General features: G+C 36.9%; 1 protein-coding gene across 4 annotated transcripts in view; it reads left to right on the forward strand.

Moving 5' to 3' along the window:
• Window positions 1-20,922, forward strand: part of SEMA3D (semaphorin 3D) — a 201,247-nt gene that overhangs the window by 161,744 nt on the left and 18,581 nt on the right. For all 4 annotated transcript variants that reach the window (XM_058725243.1, XM_058725244.1, XM_058725241.1 and 1 more), the window contains exons 12-16: window positions 9,918-10,140; window positions 12,689-12,777; window positions 14,618-14,659; window positions 17,873-18,030; window positions 20,259-20,323. In XM_058725243.1, the coding sequence (XP_058581226.1) occupies window positions 9,918-10,140; window positions 12,689-12,777; window positions 14,618-14,659; window positions 17,873-18,030; window positions 20,259-20,323 (577 nt within the window). The remainder of the gene's footprint in view (window positions 1-9,917; window positions 10,141-12,688; window positions 12,778-14,617; window positions 14,660-17,872; window positions 18,031-20,258; window positions 20,324-20,922) is intronic.

Here is a 20,922-nt window from a genome sequence, read left to right on the forward strand (position 1 = left end):
CACACTTCAATGGAAAAATTATTTTGCAAATAATGTGATTTCCAGGATTCAGATTTTTAATTTTCTTTGAACATCAAAATTATACGTGTCTTATTAATTTCACAGTAAGGTAAGGTGTAAGTTACAGTGTGCGGATAATATTCTGAAGGTTTTACAAATCTTAACTTCATAAGGATTCTAAGAAGCAAGTGCTGTTGTTATTAATGCCATTTTACAGCCACTCATTTTATGCTACTCAGCATCAGGCACACAGAGGTGCAGTAACTTGCCCAAGGTCACAAAAGCGACTGAGTAGTGCACCTGAGTTTTAAATTCAGACACTCTGGCAGCAGAGTCCAGGCTCTTAGAATTTGTACTATGATACTATATTAAAAAAATTTTTTGTCTCAAATTATATTTATTTTCTTCTTCTGTAGAATATCTTTTACTGCATATATATAGTATATATGTATATACTGAACATATAATAATATGTTTATGATAGACTACATTTATTAAGTATATATGTAGTGGATATATATGTAATGAATCTATGTAGAATTTCAACTGCTGTTATATATATTTGGGGCCTTTTGTGAGGAGGACAGTTAAAATTCAGAGGGGATTTCTAGCTGGGGAAATTCTACCATCCTAGGATGATGGGGTTAAGTATCATGAACGATCCCATTCTCAGCCGTTTCTACATGAGTTTGTTTGTTTGTTTATTGAGAGAGAGAGAGAGAGCAGACATGCGCTCGAGGGAGGGGCAGAGGAAGAAGGAGAGAGAATCTTAAGCAGGTTCCATGGCCAACTCAGAGCCTGATGTGGAGCTCAGTCTCACAAAACGTGAGGTCATTACCTGAACTGAGATCAAGAGTTGGACTCTTAACCAGCTGAGCCACGCGGGTGTCCCTCTTTTTAACAATAGAAAAGGAAAAATAGTAGCAGGCATAAGAAAGTGCCATTTAACTGAGTTATTCCTTTATGCTTACTCAACGTCAGTGTTCCTCAGGAAATTCCTATGCTTTTTAAAATATGTGAACATATTGACATCTGTAGCAAAGCTTTGAGAATTACACCTTGTAACTACAGACAGTCCCCAACTTAAGTAGTTTTGACTTCTGATTTTTTTGACTTTCTGATGGTGAGAAAAGGATCCACATTCAGTAGAAACTATACTTAGAATTTTGAATTTTGACCTTTTCCTGGGCTTGCCAGATGCAGTACGAGGGGCTCGTGAAGCTGAGCCTGGCAAAAAGTCACAGCTTCTGGTAGGCCACATCATCAAAAGGGTAGACAAAAATACACTTGAAATCATCTGTTTTTCACTTTAGTACAGTTTTGAATAAAGTACATGAGATACTCAATGCTTCTTTATAAAATAGGCTTTGTGTTATGTTAGAGGAGTTTGCCCAACCGTAGACGAATTCAAGTGTTCTTAGCACATTGAAGTTCAGCTAGGTTAAGGTATGATGTTGAGTAGGTTAGGTGTAATAAATGCACTTTTGCCTTATGATATTTTCAACTTACAATGGGTTTATGGGGGCACAATCCCATTGTAAGTCGAGGAAGATCTATAAACTCACTCACGGCCCGAAATTGGGCCAGTATTGGTAAAGGAGATGGAAAGAGGCTCCAGAAAGACTCCAGCAGAACAACATTCTCATTGATCAGGAAGTTTATCTCCTTGTTATAGAATTTAGAGATGCAAAAACGACTATCGTTGGGGTGCCTGGGTGGCTTAGTTGGTTAAGCTTCCAACTTCAGTTCAGGTCATGATCTCACAGGCAGTGAGTTCGAGCCCACATGGGGCTCTGTGCTGACAGCTCAAAGCGCGGAGCCTGCTGCAGATTCTGTGTCTCCCTCTCTCTCTCCCCTTCCCCCACTTGCGCTCTGTCTCTCTCTCAAAAATAAATAAACATTAAACAAAAAAAAGCAACTCTCATAATTATTGGGAGAAGCTGTTTATTTTGCGTTACACTTTTGGTTACAACTGGGTTTCTTTCTCCTTGGTCTGAAGTGGGTAAGACTGGGATCAAACTTAGCTCTACTTGACTCCAAATCAAATGCCGTTAACCTCCACAGCACTCTACCTTCAATGAGATCAAAGCGAATAACCAAACTGAACCCCACACTGTTTCCCCCAGGACTGATCTGCTCCCTGCACAAATAATAATGCCGTTTTGCAACCTTACTGCGCTTGTCATTTCTTTTCTTGTAATTCTGGGGACACATCTTTGACTTTAATAAAAGCACTGCTGAATAATTTGCTGGCTACGAAACGTCAGAATCTTTCCTAAAAGCCACTTTACGCTTAAACCTTTTAAAATAGATTATTTGAAAAACCTCCTTTGCGTTTACGTTTCCTCATGTTGTTATCCAGATTGCTTCTAAAGTTGTGCTCCCAGCAGGGCCTTCTGCTGACATTATCACTGAGAGAAATAAACACGAAGACTCTCAGGGTGCCATAGTGACTTTAATTTTCTAGTTTTTGACAGAATCCTGTGCTTCCTGTGACAAAAAGTCAAACCTAAACTCCTGGCCTTACTACGATATCATTACTCTCTACAATGTCAATAAGCCTGGAAACTCGTGAATGACAAGGACACAGTCACAGAATCCCTTCACTTCAAGGGATTCTCCTGCCCTCTGGTGTCCAAACTGAATCTCTGAACAAACTGTATTTTGTTCAGGTGGACTTTTTCAACCGTTATTGAACCTTAGGCCTTGAGAATAAGAAGTTGCAAATGAAATAAAATATGGCAGAATCCACAATATAGCAGGTAGTAGGGGTCAAAAATGGAAACCAAACTGAGGTCAGGCCAACGGTAGCAGGCTGCTCGAAACCTCAGAGTCGGAAGAAGATTTTTAAAGGCAGATTTCATTTTTGATATTTGACTTATTATTAAAAGATTTACTTGGTAGTTTTATTCTGTGTTGATAAGGAAATTTTATGATGTATGCCTAAGTGTCAAATGTTGATAAATGTTTACTTGACAGGGAGTTTCAGTTTTTAAACCATTCTCTTATCAAAAAGGTGAGAAGGTGCCTTAAAAATTGCTTCTTGTGGTAAGAACACTTAAGGTGAGATCTATGCCTTTAACATAATTCTAAGTTTATGAATACAGTATTGCCTGTAGATAATGTTGTGCAAAAGATCTCTAGAACTTCTTCACGTTGAATACCTGAAATTGTATACCATTAATTACTGACTTCTTACATTCCACTCCCCTTAGCCCCTGGTAACCACAGTTTTATCTTTGGCTTTCATGAGTTTGAATATGTATATAAATGGAAGTATGTAGTTTTTTTTTTTAATTTTTTTCAAAGTTTATTCATTTTTGAGAGACAGAGACAGAGCACAAGTGGGGCAGGGACAGAGAGAGAGGGAGACACAGAATCTGAAGAGGCTTCAGGCTCTGAGCTTTCAGCACAAAGCCCAGTGCGGGGCTCAAACTTACGGACTGAGAGATCATGATCTGAGCTGAAGATGGATGCCTAACCGACTGAACCACTCAGGGTCCCCATGTAGTTTTGACCTTCTGTGACTAACTTACTTCACCTAGCGTAATGTCTTCTTTGTTCATCTACATGGGCACCTGTTGAAGGATTTCCTTTTTTTTTTTTTTTTTTTAAGACTGAATAGTATTCCATTGTGTGCATATATCACTTTTTTCTTTTTCTTTTTCTTTTTTTTTTTTTTACCCATTCATCAGGTGATGGACATCTAGACTGTTTCCACCTACAATATAAATAATAGAACTAGCATATGATCTCACTTCTGGGTATTTATCCAAAAGAATTGAAATCAGGATCTTGAAAAGAGATTAGCACTCCCATGTTCATTGCAGCCCTATCACCATAGCCAAAATGTGGAAAGACTTGTTTTTGAAGTTCAAATATTTAAGAAATGTCTGTTTCACTATTCTCAAATCATTTTGGTGCAGTTTTTGGCTATTTCTAAACCTCTAATGATGAAAAAAATTCATTTTTAGATTCCATTTTCCCCGAAATACTGCTTTTGCTGTTAAATGTTTTAGCTTTACTTTCAAAGGTTGAAACCTACACATGAATTTCCCAACTAAGTTTCCATTTTATGGTGAGGAGCAAAATGAAGTGGTTATAGGCCCTCTTCTAATTCCATTACTACAGGTACACTGAAGTCACATGCAATATCACATCTACTAAACTAACCTCCTTGTACCCATTTATTGCCCCTCATATCCTGTAAAAACTTGACTAAAATTCTTAAATCTCAAAGAATCCCTGAATAAACATCTCTCCTTACCAATTCTATTTTAGGAATTTAGATCTTCAGAAAAATTTAAAATATCTTTTTCTTTTTATCCATATATCAACCAGCCATTTAATTTAACGGACCTGCTACAAAACATTAACATTGTTTTAATGTTAAGTGATTTTTCAGCTACCACCACCAAATGTAAAATAATTAATTCTCTCTTTCTATAACATTTCAAATCTTTGCCTAACAAGAAGCCCCACCGTGTACAACTCATACAGCTTTTTCTCTAGAGTAAATCAAAGGTAAGGGCTTTCTTTTCCATGGGGCCAATATTCTCTTTATGCCAAGCAACTTACTATGTTCAATGAGCTTTTCCTTTTTCTCATATAGAACTCCTCTAAAGGAAAGGAAACCTTGGGGCGCCTGGGTGGCTCAGTTGGTTGAGCATCTGACTTCTGCTTAGGTCATGATCTAGTGGTTCATGGGTTTGAGCCCTGCTTCGGGCTCTGTGCTGACATCTCAGAGCCTGGAGCCTGCTTCAAATTCTGTGTCCCTCCCTCCCCGCCATCTGCCTGTCCCCCGCCCATGCTCTGTCTCTCTGTCTCTCAAAAATAAATAAACATTAAAAAAAAGGAAACCTTAAAAAAGACAGAGCTACAGCTATATGTTTTGTTAAATGTCCAGCACAATTAAGTTTAGCTTAAACAATTTAATTTTGAAAGTAAATGATCAAAAATTGTTGGTTTAATTGTTGTCTTTAAAGTGTTACCCAGTTATAGTAGACAGAATCCAACCTTTGTACAAGCAGGGAAGCATACTATGACATTTTTTAAGTTCAGAGGTTAAAGTTCATTTGCCAATTGTAAATAAAATTTTGAATGGATATTTGCAACTGGTACATGCATTTCTTCAAATGCTAGAAGACATATCGCTATATTAGACACTGAACAATAAAGAGGAAACTTGAGTTGTTGTTGTTTTACCTTTTAAGCATAGCAGAATATTCAAGATTCAGATATAACAAGAATAAAGCTGGGTTTTAGTTGCAAAAAAAGAAAAAGAAGAAAGAGACAAATGTACCCCCATATTTGTACCCCTGGCCTTTCTAGTTCTGATACTGAAGACAGAGTCTTTCCTCATCCACATTTAGAAACTGACTCACAGCTGAATAGGCAGGGGGATAGAATGGCATCTGTGAAATTACAATGATTTTTCGGGGCCCCTGGGTGGCTCAGTCGGTTAAGCCTCCAACTCTTGGTTTTGGCTCAGGTTATGATCTCACTGATTATGAGTTCGAGCCCTGCATCAGGTTCTGCTCAGATGGTGCAGAGCCTACACAGGATTCTCTTTCCCTCTCTGTCTGTCCCTCCCCTGCCCGCTCCCGCTCTCAAAATAAACAAATAAATTAAAAAAGAATAGTTACTAAAAGAAATTGCATGTATTTTTTTACTTTATAAATAAAAAAACTTCCTTTTTGTATTTAGGTTATTTTTCCCAGTTTGCTAAAAATGGAAGCCTGGTTCAGTCTTTCCTTGTGCCCTGTCTTCCCTCACATTAGTCAGTCCCATGATTTGTTTAAAAGGACAGTGCAACCTGTAGAAAACAGCCTGAAGCAGCAGGAGGAGAAAACTTTGAACAGCTGTCTGGTGCCTCGCCAAGGGGCAAAGCTCTCACGTTGGATAAAAACCATTTTTCTCCTCTCATCCGTCGCTTCCCACTACACTACTAAAGGCCCTATACAAACACATAGATGTGCCAAGCACAACACGGTCACACCTAGCCAGCTGTGCAGCCGGTCCTGAGATTGCTGCTGTTGGGTCACCCTTTCCTTTCACGGCGTGCCTGGGCAGGTCTCTTCTGAAATACCCTTGTGCTGGTATTGTTTCCAGCAAGATACTCACATTCTAAAATTTTGGTAACAGCTCTCTCTCTCTCTCTCTCTCTCTCTCTTTTTTCTTTCCGAAATTTTAAACTATCTTAAGACTTTTTCAACATGACAGGTAGAGAAACAGATAAGTTCCCTAACTTATTTCCTATAGGCCCTGGGGTAGTGGAAATCAGGCAAATGTTAGAAAGCTGGAGGCAGAAATAAATGGTCCTCTACCGTATAGTCAGAGGGGCTGTGTTAATATGTAGAAATTAAAAGGACATACATACGGAGAAAAATTCGCTAGATTTTTAATACCTGAGATGTAGCTAGATACCTAGCTTCAAGAGGAACATTCTCTAGGGTTTGGGGAGGAAACGGATTGATATGATCATTTACTTCAGATGCACCATTTCCCCACATTTTCTCTCTTTCCTTTATAGGATTTTTCTTTCCTACTTTACTCTCCTACCTGCTCCGGTTGCTTGGCATCTCTAGTTGTTTTTAGATCTGTGTGCCTCACAGCTATATGATATCAAAGGGGAAATCTCACTGTTTTTAATGTGCTAAAATAACAATATTTGGTTCAAATGGTACTCTCTTCAACCTCAGGGAGTAACTCTACCAAATCACTTTCATTTGTGAAAGCAATGTGGAGACACAGACCTCGGAGATCACACACAGCAACATAACGGATAAAGATCTTATCCAAACACTGGCAGCATGCCAGAAGGAAAAGCTGCCATAGGGGGGGAAAAATACATTTCCAAAGGTCATTTTATAATAGTCAACAGAAACCAGGTTTTCCTTCTCATCTTTTTTCTTTGATTTTATTACACTTAAACCTTTCCGTCAGAGGTGAGCAAAGAGGAAAAGCCTCACGTTTGCTTCTTGGCTAAATTGTTCCCATTTCATTCATCCATACTTTTCTCATATTAAAATTTCTAATTATTTGAAAATTTGATATCAAAAACTGGCTTGAATGTCATGATATTTCTTTTGAAAATTTGGCTACTTGCATAACTATAGTTGCAAAGGCAAAGGCAAAGAAAATCTTAAGCTGGAGGGCTGTTTCAAAAATGTGATGCAAGCAAAATCATGTTTTTGCTCTGATTTTAATGATAGGCCAACCAGATTTTACCGCAGGCAGTATAAGCTATAAGCCCACTATAGTCTCCTTTGGCGGGGCCTCCAACATGCAGCCTGTAATTGGGCAAGAGCTTTGTATCGTTTCAGCTCCACATCCATTTTGACTTGCAGCTTAATCTATTTAATATAGGGTTCCTTCCATTATCGACTTGAGAGATTCCACTTGTCTGAAGGCTAAGTGCTAGAAACAATGACTGAAGACATTCAGCTCTTTAGACCAACATCCAGTTAAGAATAAGCTAAGTAATTGCCAAATAGCTAATATTCTGCACCTCTTTGGTGCAGACCTGGGAAAAATAAAGAGATTTCAGGGAAAGATTAATTTTTTTAAGATCAGACATGCAAGGGGCGCCTGGGTGGCTCAGTCGGTTAAGTGGCCAACTTCGGCTCAGGTCATCATCTCTCGGTCCGTGAGTTCGAGCCCCGTGTCAGGCTCTGTGCTGACAGCTCAGAGCCTGGAGCCTGTTTCAGATTCTGTGTCTCCCTCTCTCTGACCCTCCCCTGTTCATGCTCTGTCTCTCCCTGTCTCAAAAATAAATAAGATGTTAAAGATCAGACATGCAAGAATTCTGTAAAAGATAGAAATATTCTTACATTACTAATGGAAAATCATTAACAAAATCTTTTAGTACAACTTCTTTGATATTTCTTCCAATTTAATGCCCCATTATGATTTTATTCCTATAAAATTGGAGGTCAGGGTCATATGTTGTGGCTAACTTCAGTATCTTTAATTCCCTGAGAGTGATCCTCTGGAGGTTCAGGATTTGGGAAGCACAGTTTGAAGCCTTGACAAGATTCTAATTAGCGCCTGGTGTAAATGGCTCAGTTTTGTAGAGATTGTGTTTCCACCTTGTGTAAAAATTAAAACAGGGAAAAGTAGCACTTTCTTTAAGACTTTCTTCTGTATGTCTGCAACATAGAGCCAAAGTTTGCCATTCCAAAGGAATGTTAGCCCATGAAGAATTCAAATGTAATAGCAGCATTGTTCTGAGTTAGCTTTTTGAATTACAGTATATAGAAATCATAAAATAAATTTGATATGTGGAAAGTTAAATATTTGCCTGAAAAAATCAAATTATAAAGTAATTCTTTATATTCTTTGGATAAAGGCACATCCCATTCATTCAACTTGTACTAGTTTGAACATTTGTGTCTTACCACCAGGGGGCAGGGTATGCTAACTATTGAATTAGTGAACACTAAAAGGCAAAGAAGAGACAATTTTAGACAGAAGTGAAAAATTCCCTGAATGGTTTCTTCACAGATCCTTTAGGGAAAGAGCTGTTGAATTGTTCACAGTGTAATTTTCACACCAGTTATAAAAAAAAAAAAAACAAAACTAATTATGATGTAAAACTATTAAAGCTCTTTTACAAGTAATTTTTATGACGTGGTGATTTCTTCCATTTAATTTTAATAATCATGGGTTTAATTTAAAACTGCAATCTTAAATGAATTAAAAGAAATTGAAAATAATGGTTTCTCATATATTCCCATGTTCATAAATCACTTTCTTCATAATTATTTCAACTCAAATTTCATGTAGCTTCATAGGAAACAAATTCACTGCGGAAACTTTTGAAAACACAGAAAATTAGATATAATTTACAATTTTTTTTTGAGAAACTTTGAGAAGGTTGAATACGCAAGGATAATCTGTTTCGCTAGGTTCCCTTTGGTGACCATTAGCCATTTCTCCTGCCAACAAGTAAAGACAGTTGCTTTTTGAGATCTGAAGTTAATTCAGGAGGATAACAGTTCAAAAGGCAACAGAAATATCTAGCATAGGGGTTTTATATTCAGCTTTCTGAGGCCAGAATTTTTGGAAGAAAGGACAATTGTCTTGGGATTGAAATTACAAATTTTCACTTGTGCCAGTGCAGCTGAAAAGAGTATTTCAAAAGCAGAAGCCCAACTGGGCAGAGATAAAGGACTTAAAATATAGACAAATTTTTGAGGTATAGTTGACATATTAGTTTCAGGTATGCAAAGTGATGATTTGATGTTTGAATATCTTGAAAAATATATAGTAAGTCTAGTTAACATACATCACCATACATAGTTACAAAATCATTTTCCTTGTAATGAGAACTTTAAAGATGTATTCTCTTAGCAACTTTCAAATACACAGTACAGTGTTATTAACAATACTCATCATGCTACCCACTATTTCCCGTGACTTAATTTTTTTTATAACTGGAAATCTGTACCCTTTGACCCCCTTCACCCATTGTGACAACCCTCCCACTCCTTGTCTCTGGCAACCAACCACTGATCCGTTCTTTGTATCTGTGAGTTTGGTGTTTTTGTTTTTAAGATTCCACATATAAGTGAGGTCATATGGTATTTGCCTTTCTCTGTCTGACTTATTTTAGCATAATGTGCTCATGGTGCATCCCTGTTGTCTCAAATGACAAAATTCCATTCTTTTTTTTTTTTTTTTTTGATGAATAATATTCCCCTGTAATCATTAAAATAACTTCGGGAGAGAAAACTGGATTTAAATATATTCAAGGTAAACTATGTTTATTGACAAGCATATGTGATTCCATATTGATCCTGTTCACCATTCCTTTCATATTGTCAATAATAAGCCTTAAAAACTTTATTATAAGTAAATATAAGTTCCTCGGCTGTATGAACAATGTCTTTACTTCTCTTCTCATTTCTTTTCAGTGTCCAAGCAAAACCTATGATCCACTGATTAAATCCACCCGAGATTTTCCGGATGATGTCATCAGTTTCATAAAGCGGCACCCTGTGATGTTTAAATCGGTGTACCCAGTTGCGGGAGGACCAACATTCAAGCGAATCAATGTGGATTACAGATTGACCCAGATCGTGGTGGATCACGTTGTTGCGGAAGATGGACAATACGACGTAATGTTCCTTGGAACAGGTATGCTAGACCCAGATGATACTTTCTTTCAAAGGAATTTTTCACTATTAGACAAAGGAAGCAAAGACTTGAAAAAGATTATTGGTCGAAATCAAAATGAGTAATTATTAGCTGATATCTAGTCAGTATTTCTTAACATTGCATAACACATGCTTTTAATTGACAGTTATAAATATCTCCCAGCCTCCTTTAGTGGTATTTGAGATTTCAAAATATATTTGTATGTTATGACTATAACATGCCTGCTTAGATTAGGTGCTCAATACATATTTGTTGAATGACTATGGACTAAAATTAAACAAGTACAGCTAAGCAATGTTTATTTTCAGACTTCACATTTTTTTCTAAGGAGATATTTGATTCCCTGCCCCCCGCCCCCAGCCCCGCAAAAGATCCCTTCACTCAATTTTGAGAATCATTGACTGAGTTGACTTAAAATGGCTTTTCAAAAAATTAAGCAATACTTTGTAAAGATCTTTAAGTAGAAACTTCCTGGAGATTATTTTTCCTGTCTTTGAATTTTGTGGATTAAGTATCACTTTCATTATTAGAGACTATTTTATTTATTTTTTTGTCAACTCAGTCATTATAAAATGATTAAAAACTATTTTCCAGAAAAAGAAATATTGCTTATTTAGCATGTCTTAAAAAAAGAAAGAAAAAGGAAATAGAAAATATTATCTTATGATACATGCATTCTAATGGCTGTAAAGGTAACATGCATCATGGAGATAAAAGCACTTCATCCTAGATAATGTTATGTGATTTAATGAATCAGGCATTGAGTAAAGAAATCGAAATTAATGTGTTTTCAAGAAATGGACATTTTTTTTATTGAAATAGGTTTTCAGAACTACAGAACAGTTTTATTTTTAAAAAACATACTGTTTTTGCAAAAAGAAAAAAAAAGAAGAAAAAGAAGAAGGCTCAGAGCCTGGAGACTTCTTCAGATTCTGTGTCTCCTTCTCTTTCTGCGCCTCCCCTGCTCACGTTCTGTCTCTGTCTCTCAAAAACAAATAAACATTAAAAAATTTTTTTTAATAAATACATTGAAAAAAAAGTAGAGTTTATTAGGGAACGTGCATGTGACAGACTTAGAGGGTTTTCAGAATACCTGTTGTCAAGCCTGATTATGCTGCAGATGGCAATAACAAGACATAGGAAAGTAAGTGATGTTCTCAAGACTATAGAGATTACTAGGGAAGCGGACCAAGTAAGTACAGTAAAACCTTGGATTGAGAGTAACTTGTTCTGCGAGTGTTCTGCAAGACAGCAAACATTTCTAGTAAACTTTAACTGGATAAACAACTGATTTCTCCCAATACGAGTTAGTACCTGATACCAAATGCCGCGTGATCACAACTGAGCCAATGGTTCTTAAAATTTGCTTAGATATATGAGTGCTTTGGATTACAAGCCTGTTTCTGGAATGACTTATGCTCACAAACCAAGGTTTTACTTTAATTAGTCTGTCACTAATTCTAAGGAGTTTGCTACTGAATTTGCGCTGTCCGCCCAAAGCGTTCCTAGGTCAACACTTCGCTGTCATAAATGCCATTCGGCCACTAGGTGGTACTACCTAACTTTTACTGAGAAAATTATAAGGTAACTAAGATAGATGGATTGATTTTCAATTATGACATTTGGAAAATGTATATTTTATATTTTTTCAAAGATCCTAGAGTCCTTTAAAAACCGAATTAAATATTTCAGACTATTTTGGGCAAATAGGATCATTACTATCCATATTAAAATTCTTCAACCACAGTGCCAGAAGCTTAAAAGCATCTATATTGTATAAATTAATTTCCAAATGAGATTTTTTTCTCCTTCTAAAATGTTCTTTTGATTGTCTTTCTGTAATAAATAGCATGTCACCTTGTAAACTGCAATAGAAGATCCTGTATTTAAGGCATCTTTACTAAATGTCAATTTTTGGTTTATAGTCTTTTAAATTTTGGTTACTCTTTTAAATTAAACCAAAATAATTTTAAACAAAACTTCAGTTTCCAGCCTATTAATAAAGTTTCTGTAAATAAAATATGTTGGTGAGTGAGCTAAAATTCCCCCCATGTAGATGGCTTCAGTGGTTTCTCTTCCCTTTGTTAACATTATTTAACAATGTATATATCTTACCTTTCACCGTAACTTAGATGTGATAAGCACTGAATAAATATTTCTTACATTGAGAGAGAGAGAAAAAAATGTTTTAATATATCTTAACCTTTTAAATTCAGTTACAAAAATATCATTCCACTTTAGTTATAATTTCAGCCATTATTTGAATGAGACATACATACTCCTTTTGCTCGAAAGATCTTTGAGTGCATGTCTTTTAATGTCTTCCTTATAAATATGTGTTTTATGAGTTAAAAACTATCATGTTTCGGAAGGAGGGAATCATATCCATTAAGCTTCACTTCTTGTGTGCCTTGTTTAATCTGACTTTTCCAAGGCTTTGAAAGAAAAAGGAGGGAACAGTTGTGAAGGTTGCTAGGCATATACTTAAAGGAGAAACAGCAGGATTATAGGTCATGTATTTTTTCAGACATTGGAACAGTCCTAAAAGTTGTCAGCATTTCAAAGGAAAAGTGGAATATGGAAGAAGTGGTACTGGAAGAGTTGCAGATATTCAAGGTAAGACAGTCCAGAGTTCTAGAAGAGATGGGGAAACTTAGTAGTCCTTGATATAGGACAGTGTGTTTTGATACATCGTCACTTTTCCTAGAGAAGTCTGTGCAATTAGCTCCTTTATTTTCCTTTTCCTTAAGCAACGGAAAAAAGTTTTTCAAGCAACTGAGAACAGGACTCCTCTTTCCCCGTAGAATACCACTAAAATCAGGGCTCCTGGGATTGCCGCTCATTACTTTATTCTCTAAGCATATGGTCAGACAAATCGCCACAGTGGATGAAAGCCTGGGGTCTGGGGTCTCTGACTACCCAGATGCTTTTCTACTTTAAACGGTTGACTTTTCAATTTTTCCTCCATTGAATTTGAGAAAACTGGAAGAGTGTGTAAATCACATGTCCCTGCTTTTCCGTAAGGAATCTTTTTTAAACAAGGTTGCATGATAGTAAAGCCTTGATGTATGCTACGTCCCCCTAGAGAGTTAGATCTAAAATAATAATTTTCTAGATTTGGGGAATGTCTTTGACTTTTAACAATACATTTGAGTTGTGGTATTCTCTGTAGATGCTCAGTGACATTTAGTTCAAAATTATTTTCTGAAAGTAACATTAGAAATAAAAGTGTATTTCTGACAGGAGCCTTGAAAAATATGTTGTGTCTTTTATAACATTTTTGTTGAGATAGTTCATTAAAATGGGCTGTTTCCCTGTGAACATCTATTGCCTTAAAAAAAAAAAAAATCAAGTAGAGCCCCCCACTGTGAGGAACTCAAGGTAATTAACATGCTGAGTTCCACAGGATCCTGTTTACATTGTGATGATAATAGTGGTCAAGGAGTTAACAAGAACAAGATCTGCTATCTGGCATCTACCAAAAACAAAGTCTTGGGTGGTTCCTGAGGGAAAAACTGATGTCAAATCTAAGTGTGAACCCAGAAGCCAAAAATGAAGCTCCCACAATATATAAGGTGCATTAAAATAAGTTTTACTTAATGGTGGTTAGTGGTCAAGAGGAATTATTTGGATTCCATTGTAAAGATTAAATAATGAACCTGTGTCCTTCATTTAAAAAAAAAAAAAAAAAAGTTTTGGGATAGCACGTTCTCATTTTAACATTTTTCTTTCATTTTTTTTTCATGTATTTTCTTAAATTTTTGGTATCTGCTACTGTTTATCGGTTTGTAAATACTGGCTGGTGAGAAACGAATGGACAGTAAATAGATGATAAGTAGATGAAAAATTCTTAAAGATTCCATCCTTTTTAGTTTGGTAGCTTCTGTGTTCATGTTTCTAGTTTTATATTGCATGCATAAAGCCATAGTTTCAACAAGTAAAGCAAGTCCTAGTTCATATCACGGAATCTTGTGCATCAATAGCTTGCCACGTTCCGTAAAGAATATGCTCATCCACAAAGAACACTATAGCTTTTCAGAACTCTGCTACTTGAACAAGTTTTTCAACTACCGATCTAAGTAAGAGCAGAACTAGGTAATAAATAATTATGGAGATGTTCTTGTCAACACTAGTTTGAATTATATGGAAGCAGTTAAGATAAGCAGATTTAGAAGGAGAAACCTTGTGGGTAACTGGGAGCCATTTCCAATGCACAGTGTTTCCTCATACATTTAGATAGTTTTTCTGTAATAAGATACTTTAAAGGAACTATTTTGATTCTTTCTATTAAGGTAGAATTAGAAGGAAAGAGCAAACGTTAAGATCCTTTCCCCCCCTATATAACAGACCCTTGAAGTTTTCTTCAGTGATCTTTGGTACATGACAAGAGAACATATTGGCTGCTATAAAAGACTCTTAATGATTATCTTTATTAACATTTGATTTTTATTTTCAGCACTCATCAATCATCTTGAACATGGAGTTGTCTCTGAAGCAGGTACTTTCTAATTTTTCTGTAAAAATTAGCCACAAAAGCAACAGGCTGCTTGAATTCATTTTAGGGAAACTCTACTGATATTGGAAGTTAAATTATAAATAATGTAAAAAGCTTTAAATTATGTGTTTCTTTTATAACCAATTAGAGGCCATAGTTGTAGGCTTGCCTTAGGAGAAGTAGAACCAAATATCATTACTTGAATGATAGATATTCCCCTTCCCTTGGCTCTTGAAAACTGAGCTCACTTTCTTTGTTTCATGAGGATGTGTCTCTGTCAAGGCCATAAGAAGTTCATGTAGAATACTAACCATAATCACGAAAAATGGTTTTTAATCAGGGAGTCTAGAAATTACACTATGGACGATGGTGGCAAAGAGCCCAAGAGTCAACTGCCGGCCTTCCACTTATATCTGACTCTGGGAATCAATTTCCTTAACAGCGAAATTAGGGAAATAAAATACACCACCTAATAAATAGGATGCTGCACACAAAATTTGAGACAGAGAGTTGGCACATCGTAAGTGTGAAGTAAATGGTATCTGATGACAATGACAATAATAATATTTAATAGATCATAAGTTCTCAATATGATACTCCAAATCCCAATTAATTCAAGAGGTTCAGGCTTGTATTAGCATTTGTATATGTACCCCCAGGATAAAAAAATTATGGGATAATATGCTTAATTTTTTTAATATAATTTATTGTCAAGTTGGCTAACATAAAGTGTATACAGTGTGCTCTTGGTTTTTGGGGTAGATTCCCGTGATTCATAGCTTACATACAACACCCACTGTTCATCCCAACAAGTGTCCTCCTCAATGCCCATCACCCATTTTCCCCTTTCCCCCCTAACATTGTCTTCATCTGTGTGGCTAGTAATGACACAGAAACTATTAGGGAAAAGATCTAAATAGATTTCTTATTTGATCTTTTCCATTAATTTTTTTCACTGAATGTTTAGTTCTTAAAGGCCTACTACTACCCTTGGAGGGTATAGAAATGAATGAATGGCATAGTCCTTCACTTAGAAGCTCACAGTGGAGCTGGGAGACATAGAAAGAACACACTACCAATGCAAAACAATAATGGAAGCCTGTACAGGGAAAACACAGGGGAGGAACTGGTCTAAGAGGAAGCCAGGTAGAGCAGAGGAAGGAAGTGAAAAGAACAGACATGTGGGGTGTGGGTGGCTCAGTCGATTAAGCATCTGACTCTTGGTTTCGGCTCAGGTCATGCTCTCACAGGTTCATGAGATCAAGCCCTGCATCAGTCTCTGCACTCACAGCGTGGAGGCTGCTTGGAATTCTCTCTCTCTCCTTTTCTCTTTGCCCCTCCCCCCCTCAAAATAAGTAAATATACATTAACAAAAAAGAAGAGACATGTAACCTGAACTATGAAGGATGTTGCAGTTAATTGGTTAAATTAAAAAGGGGATGGGAAGAGGAAGCCTACGCCAAGGAAAAAAGGAGAACATTTGGAAAGGTGTAAACAGTGAGAAATCATAGCTTATTCTAATAAGTTTGTGAACAATTAGAGCAAAGGACATATGTGTGTGCAAGGGGCAAGGAGGCTAGAAATGATTCTGGGACATAAAACAGAGCAAGATTAGGTACATCCTTATATGTCTTCCTAAGAAGTTTAACAGTTTTATCTGAGGACAACGAAAACCTTTAAAGATCTTCAGCAGGAATGTGTTGTGATAAGCTTTTCCTTTTAGGAAGGTCAGTCTGGTGTGGCAGAGCGGAAGATGGATCGAGTCCTGGGGTAGAGGTGGGGGTTGTCGGAACACGAGGCTGAAGCCAGTGGAAATATTAGAACACTTATAAGTAATCCAGGGAAGAAACAATAAAGACAGACAAAAGTGTTGGCAGTGGAGAGGGAGAGGAGGAGATAGAGAGTTCTGTGTAAGAGAATGGAAAAGATACGGTGGCTGACTAAGAGATAAAGGGGATTCAGAGACAACTCCCAGCTTTGTGTCCTGGGTGACAACACTAGGGTAGCAGGGCTAGATTTAGGGCAATCCAGTATGTCAACCTTGACGTTGTTTTCAAGATGCACCTGATGCTTTATACAATGCGAGGCTTTATACAATGCGCTTTATACAATACAAGGCAAAGAAATGAGGATAGAAAAGAGGGGGCACCTCACATTTAATGCAAAGAAGGGAATCCTCAAAGGAGACAGAAATCTTAGGCAGAAATAAAGACAGAGAACAAGAAAAAGTTGAAGGTCAAGGAAGGCATGATTCTTGGTGTTAAACACTTTGGAGAATTGAAGTAAAGCAAATACTGAACTGGGTGCATTGCATTTAGCAGCTAGGAGGTCTTAACTGACATTTTAATAGGCAGGGCAGGTAGAAGATAGATGTCTGTAGATTGAGTACATGTATTTATTTATGTCAACATTTATTTCTCAGGTTTTTCCCCTTTGTGTAAAGTCTGATATGGTCCGCTGTCGTTGACCATGAGTTCACTGAAGGCACAGACTCTGGCTTAGTTATTCGTATCATCCCTCTCCCTACGTCTTCCACCACGTACGCTCAGCGAATGCTCATAAAGATCAGTGCATTGTTTTCAGAACATATTTCCAAAATGCACCTTTATTTGCTGAGTTGTTTAGTATCCTGCAGCCTTTCATTGGTGATATGGCATCTTTCGAGCCTCCTTAATACTTTCTTCACAGTGATACCAAGTATTTTCTCTCCAGCTTATAACCCATTTTCCTTCAGGGATCAAGAGGTATTTCATTAGCAAATGAAATGGTTCAAACCACAAGAAAGTTTCATAAATCTCTTTTCAGCCGTCTCTCACGCAAGAAGCCACAGCAGCGGAAGACCATCAGTGTTGCCCATCACATCTGTGCTTGATATAATCTACCAAAGCGCATTTTCAACCATTGAGAAAGAATTTGACGTCTTAATTCCTCAGTCTAGCAGCTGGGTTTTGACCTTCTTAAATTACTGCCAAGGTTATCCTAGCTCTCTAGAATGCTGTCCATTTCGGTATCAACATCTTCAAACCGCCATGCTGCCAGGAGTAGAAGGGATTGACTCATCTTACTCTTTGTTATGTTTCTGTACAACTGCTTATTTTCTGTACAAGGGCACCCGAGGAGACAGATTTAGATCTGTGATGTGGTATTCAGGAAAGGGAAGTTCTTAAGACTGGTCTGAAAGATGCTTCTAATTCATTTGTTTTGCCTGATTTGTAGCAACAATTGTACGTCGGTTCCCGGGATGGATTGGTTCAGCTCTCCTTGAACAGATGCGACACTTATGGGAAAGCTTGTGCGGACTGTTGCCTGGCCAGAGACCCCTACTGTGCCTGGGATGGAAATGCATGCTCTCGATATGCGCCCACTTCAAAACGGTAAGAGGCACATGGAGCGAAGGTGAAGCCTTCTTTTCTACCCAGCGACTATCTCACCGGAATACCTTGTCTTCTAGTTTAAATTAAAGACGATTTAATTGTAGAAAACATGGTCTCTGGTAAGAATATTAAAATTAAATTTTGCCTAAAACTAAACGTTGAAGGAGGATAAAATAGAGGGTTCTGAAGTGCCGAAATGTGGAACTTGAAAAAATTCTGAAAAATTGTTTACATGCTTTTCCTTCATCTCTGTTAAATACCATTAAAAGTTGGTTTTTCTCGACTACTTTGCCCTTCCTCCATTCCTCCCTTCTTCCCTTATTTTTACATGGTCTATGTTTACCCTTTCTGTTTTGCAAATAATGCATACATATACGTGTTTGTAAAAGCGTAGGTTATAAACAACCCACAGCACGTCTCAGTGACTTGGTACAATTTTATTTTTACTGTAATAAGTCTAACTTGGTCAACTTCTGTCACTCAGATGTACATAAACATCAAAATGCTGTCCTGCTGTTTACTGTTCGTTGCTTTATGTGCTCTTAAAAATGAAACTATTTTGAGCCAACAAAACCCAGTTAGAAATGTATCCTCTATACACACGGGCAAAAGCACCACAAAATCATCCAAGGATGTCCATTTCAGCACTGTTTTCAGTAGCAAAATTATTGGAAACAACCTGAATTGTCATCAGGATGACTGATGCTAGCTAAATATGTTATGATCATAAATTGTTAAATGTGCATTATGGTAACACCCTTTTTCTGCAGTATTGTTCAAGGTATATTTTTCCTCTAGGTAAAAGGTCAGCAATTTGTATATGGTATTTTTTTTTTTTAATCTTTAGGTCTGTATTAACTATGATGACAAGTGAGTGCATGTTAGTCCCACTAGTACGTACACACTTGTTTCTTCTTGAAATTTGACTCACGTGTCAAATTTCAAATTCGAGGATTCACAGATTGAATGCATAGTACAACAGCAGATACGGCTTATAATTAGGAGACAGTTTAGATTCCCTGAAATTTCTGGATTCGCTGTGGGTGGGGAGATACCGCTATTACCAGTTCAAAGTAAAAAACACCAATATTCTGTTATAGTTTTTGGCTAAGAATATACTTTTCATAGTGAGCCCTTGGGGAATATTTTTCTTTTCTAGAAACTAAAAATCAAAGAGTGCTCATTAGCTCGTAATGGACCTTCAGTTTGATGAATTGACCCTGTTTCTTAAGAAGCCACGATTTAAAAACATTCTTGACCTTATGTACCTTACACAATCATAATTTTTCTTCTTATATTTCCCAAGACTCTATCTCTGATCTTGCACACATGCCTCTGCGATAGTTTCCCTTACCTTAACATAAATGTCCACGGGAGCCAAATAAATGTACGTGCTAGATGAATCTCATACAGGCTCGTCACCTGGTCAGTACTGCCCTTAAGCAACACCCTAGATATTGCAGATTTTACTGTGACTTTTACGATTGCTGAAGTGGCAACATAAAATAGCCAACGCAAATGAAAATAGACTGTAAGAGTTTAAGACTTCTTTAATTCAGGGTAGCAGCTTTCTCTTTTCTAATGCAATAGCTACTGTTTTCTCTTAAGGAAAATATGTGACAATAATGCACAACACCATTATTTATTATTATCCTTGTCTCTACTATCAGAAAAAACAATGTGAACAGCATATCAGCAGATAGGATTAGCCACTCATGCTCTACCAAACTGGTACTTCTATTTGAGAGGACAGTGTTTAACCTGTTGCTTAATCAAATCTATGTAATAGCGAATCTCCATAGGGTAACAAGTTCTAGATTTGTGGTTACTTTCCTACCCACGAATTAAAGCTCTTGTACATCTTGTTACTTTCCCATGGATGATTGAAAAAAGAGGGTAAGGATGGTTTGCCCCCCCCCCCCCATTGGATGTATCTGAAACCTGGGCTATATTTATAGTCAACCTGTTCTTTTGAACAATTTGTCAAAAGTCAGAAGAGTTCAATAAAATTCATATCATCTTATTTCCAAAACAGGATGCATTCTGTTAGGACTCTGTTGCTAGTAGTATTTGGATTAACGTTAGATGGGAATAGTGCCCTGCGTTTGAGTTCAGCAGTAAGACAAGCATAGTTCTGCTCTTGCCACTGTTATTAGTGTTAAATGCCGACTTTATCTGTTCCAGATATCGTGCTCAATGTTCTAAACAGTTTAATCCTTTTTCCATAGGCGAGCCAGACGCCAAGATGTAAAGTATGGAGACCCAATCACCCAGTGCTGGGACATAGAAGACAGTAAGTATAAGTTTAATATGCTTTTCTCCCATTTAAAATGTTAAGCCTAGTTTTTGTGTGTCTTTTTATTATATGACTTAAAATATCTATTATATGGGAAGCTCTCATTTTATATAATGCTTATGTTCTGGAAAAGCAACAGGAGATTTTATCAATCAACCCCCTGTCTACATGCCTAAGTGAATAATCCTTTGTTATATCATTATTTGTATCATATGTCTTTTAAAATTCCTATCCCTTTTTTTTTGTATTTTTTACTGCCTTACCCATCCTCATAAAGTTTGAAAACTGCTAATAAAGATAAAATAGGATATAGTCCAAAACATATGGACATTCAGAGTAAACTCAGAGAGACCCTTCCAGAAAGGTCTGATGAGAGTGTAGCACTTGTTAGAAAGTTTTAGGTAGAGTATGCATTATGTGAATTTGTGTATTAATTCATGTTTTCATTCAATCAGTAAATGTTTATTAAGTGACTTCCAGGTGCATATAGTTGTCCTGGGTACATGTTGAGACAAAGAAACTCCTTCGAGAGCTTATAATTCTTTGGGGAGATGTCATAAGGTACAATTAGTGATATGGGAGTTTAGCAAAGAGAG

Source organism: Neofelis nebulosa, chromosome 4 (assembly GCF_028018385.1).
Source record: "Neofelis nebulosa isolate mNeoNeb1 chromosome 4, mNeoNeb1.pri, whole genome shotgun sequence".
Lineage (NCBI taxonomy): Eukaryota > Metazoa > Chordata > Mammalia > Carnivora > Felidae > Neofelis > Neofelis nebulosa.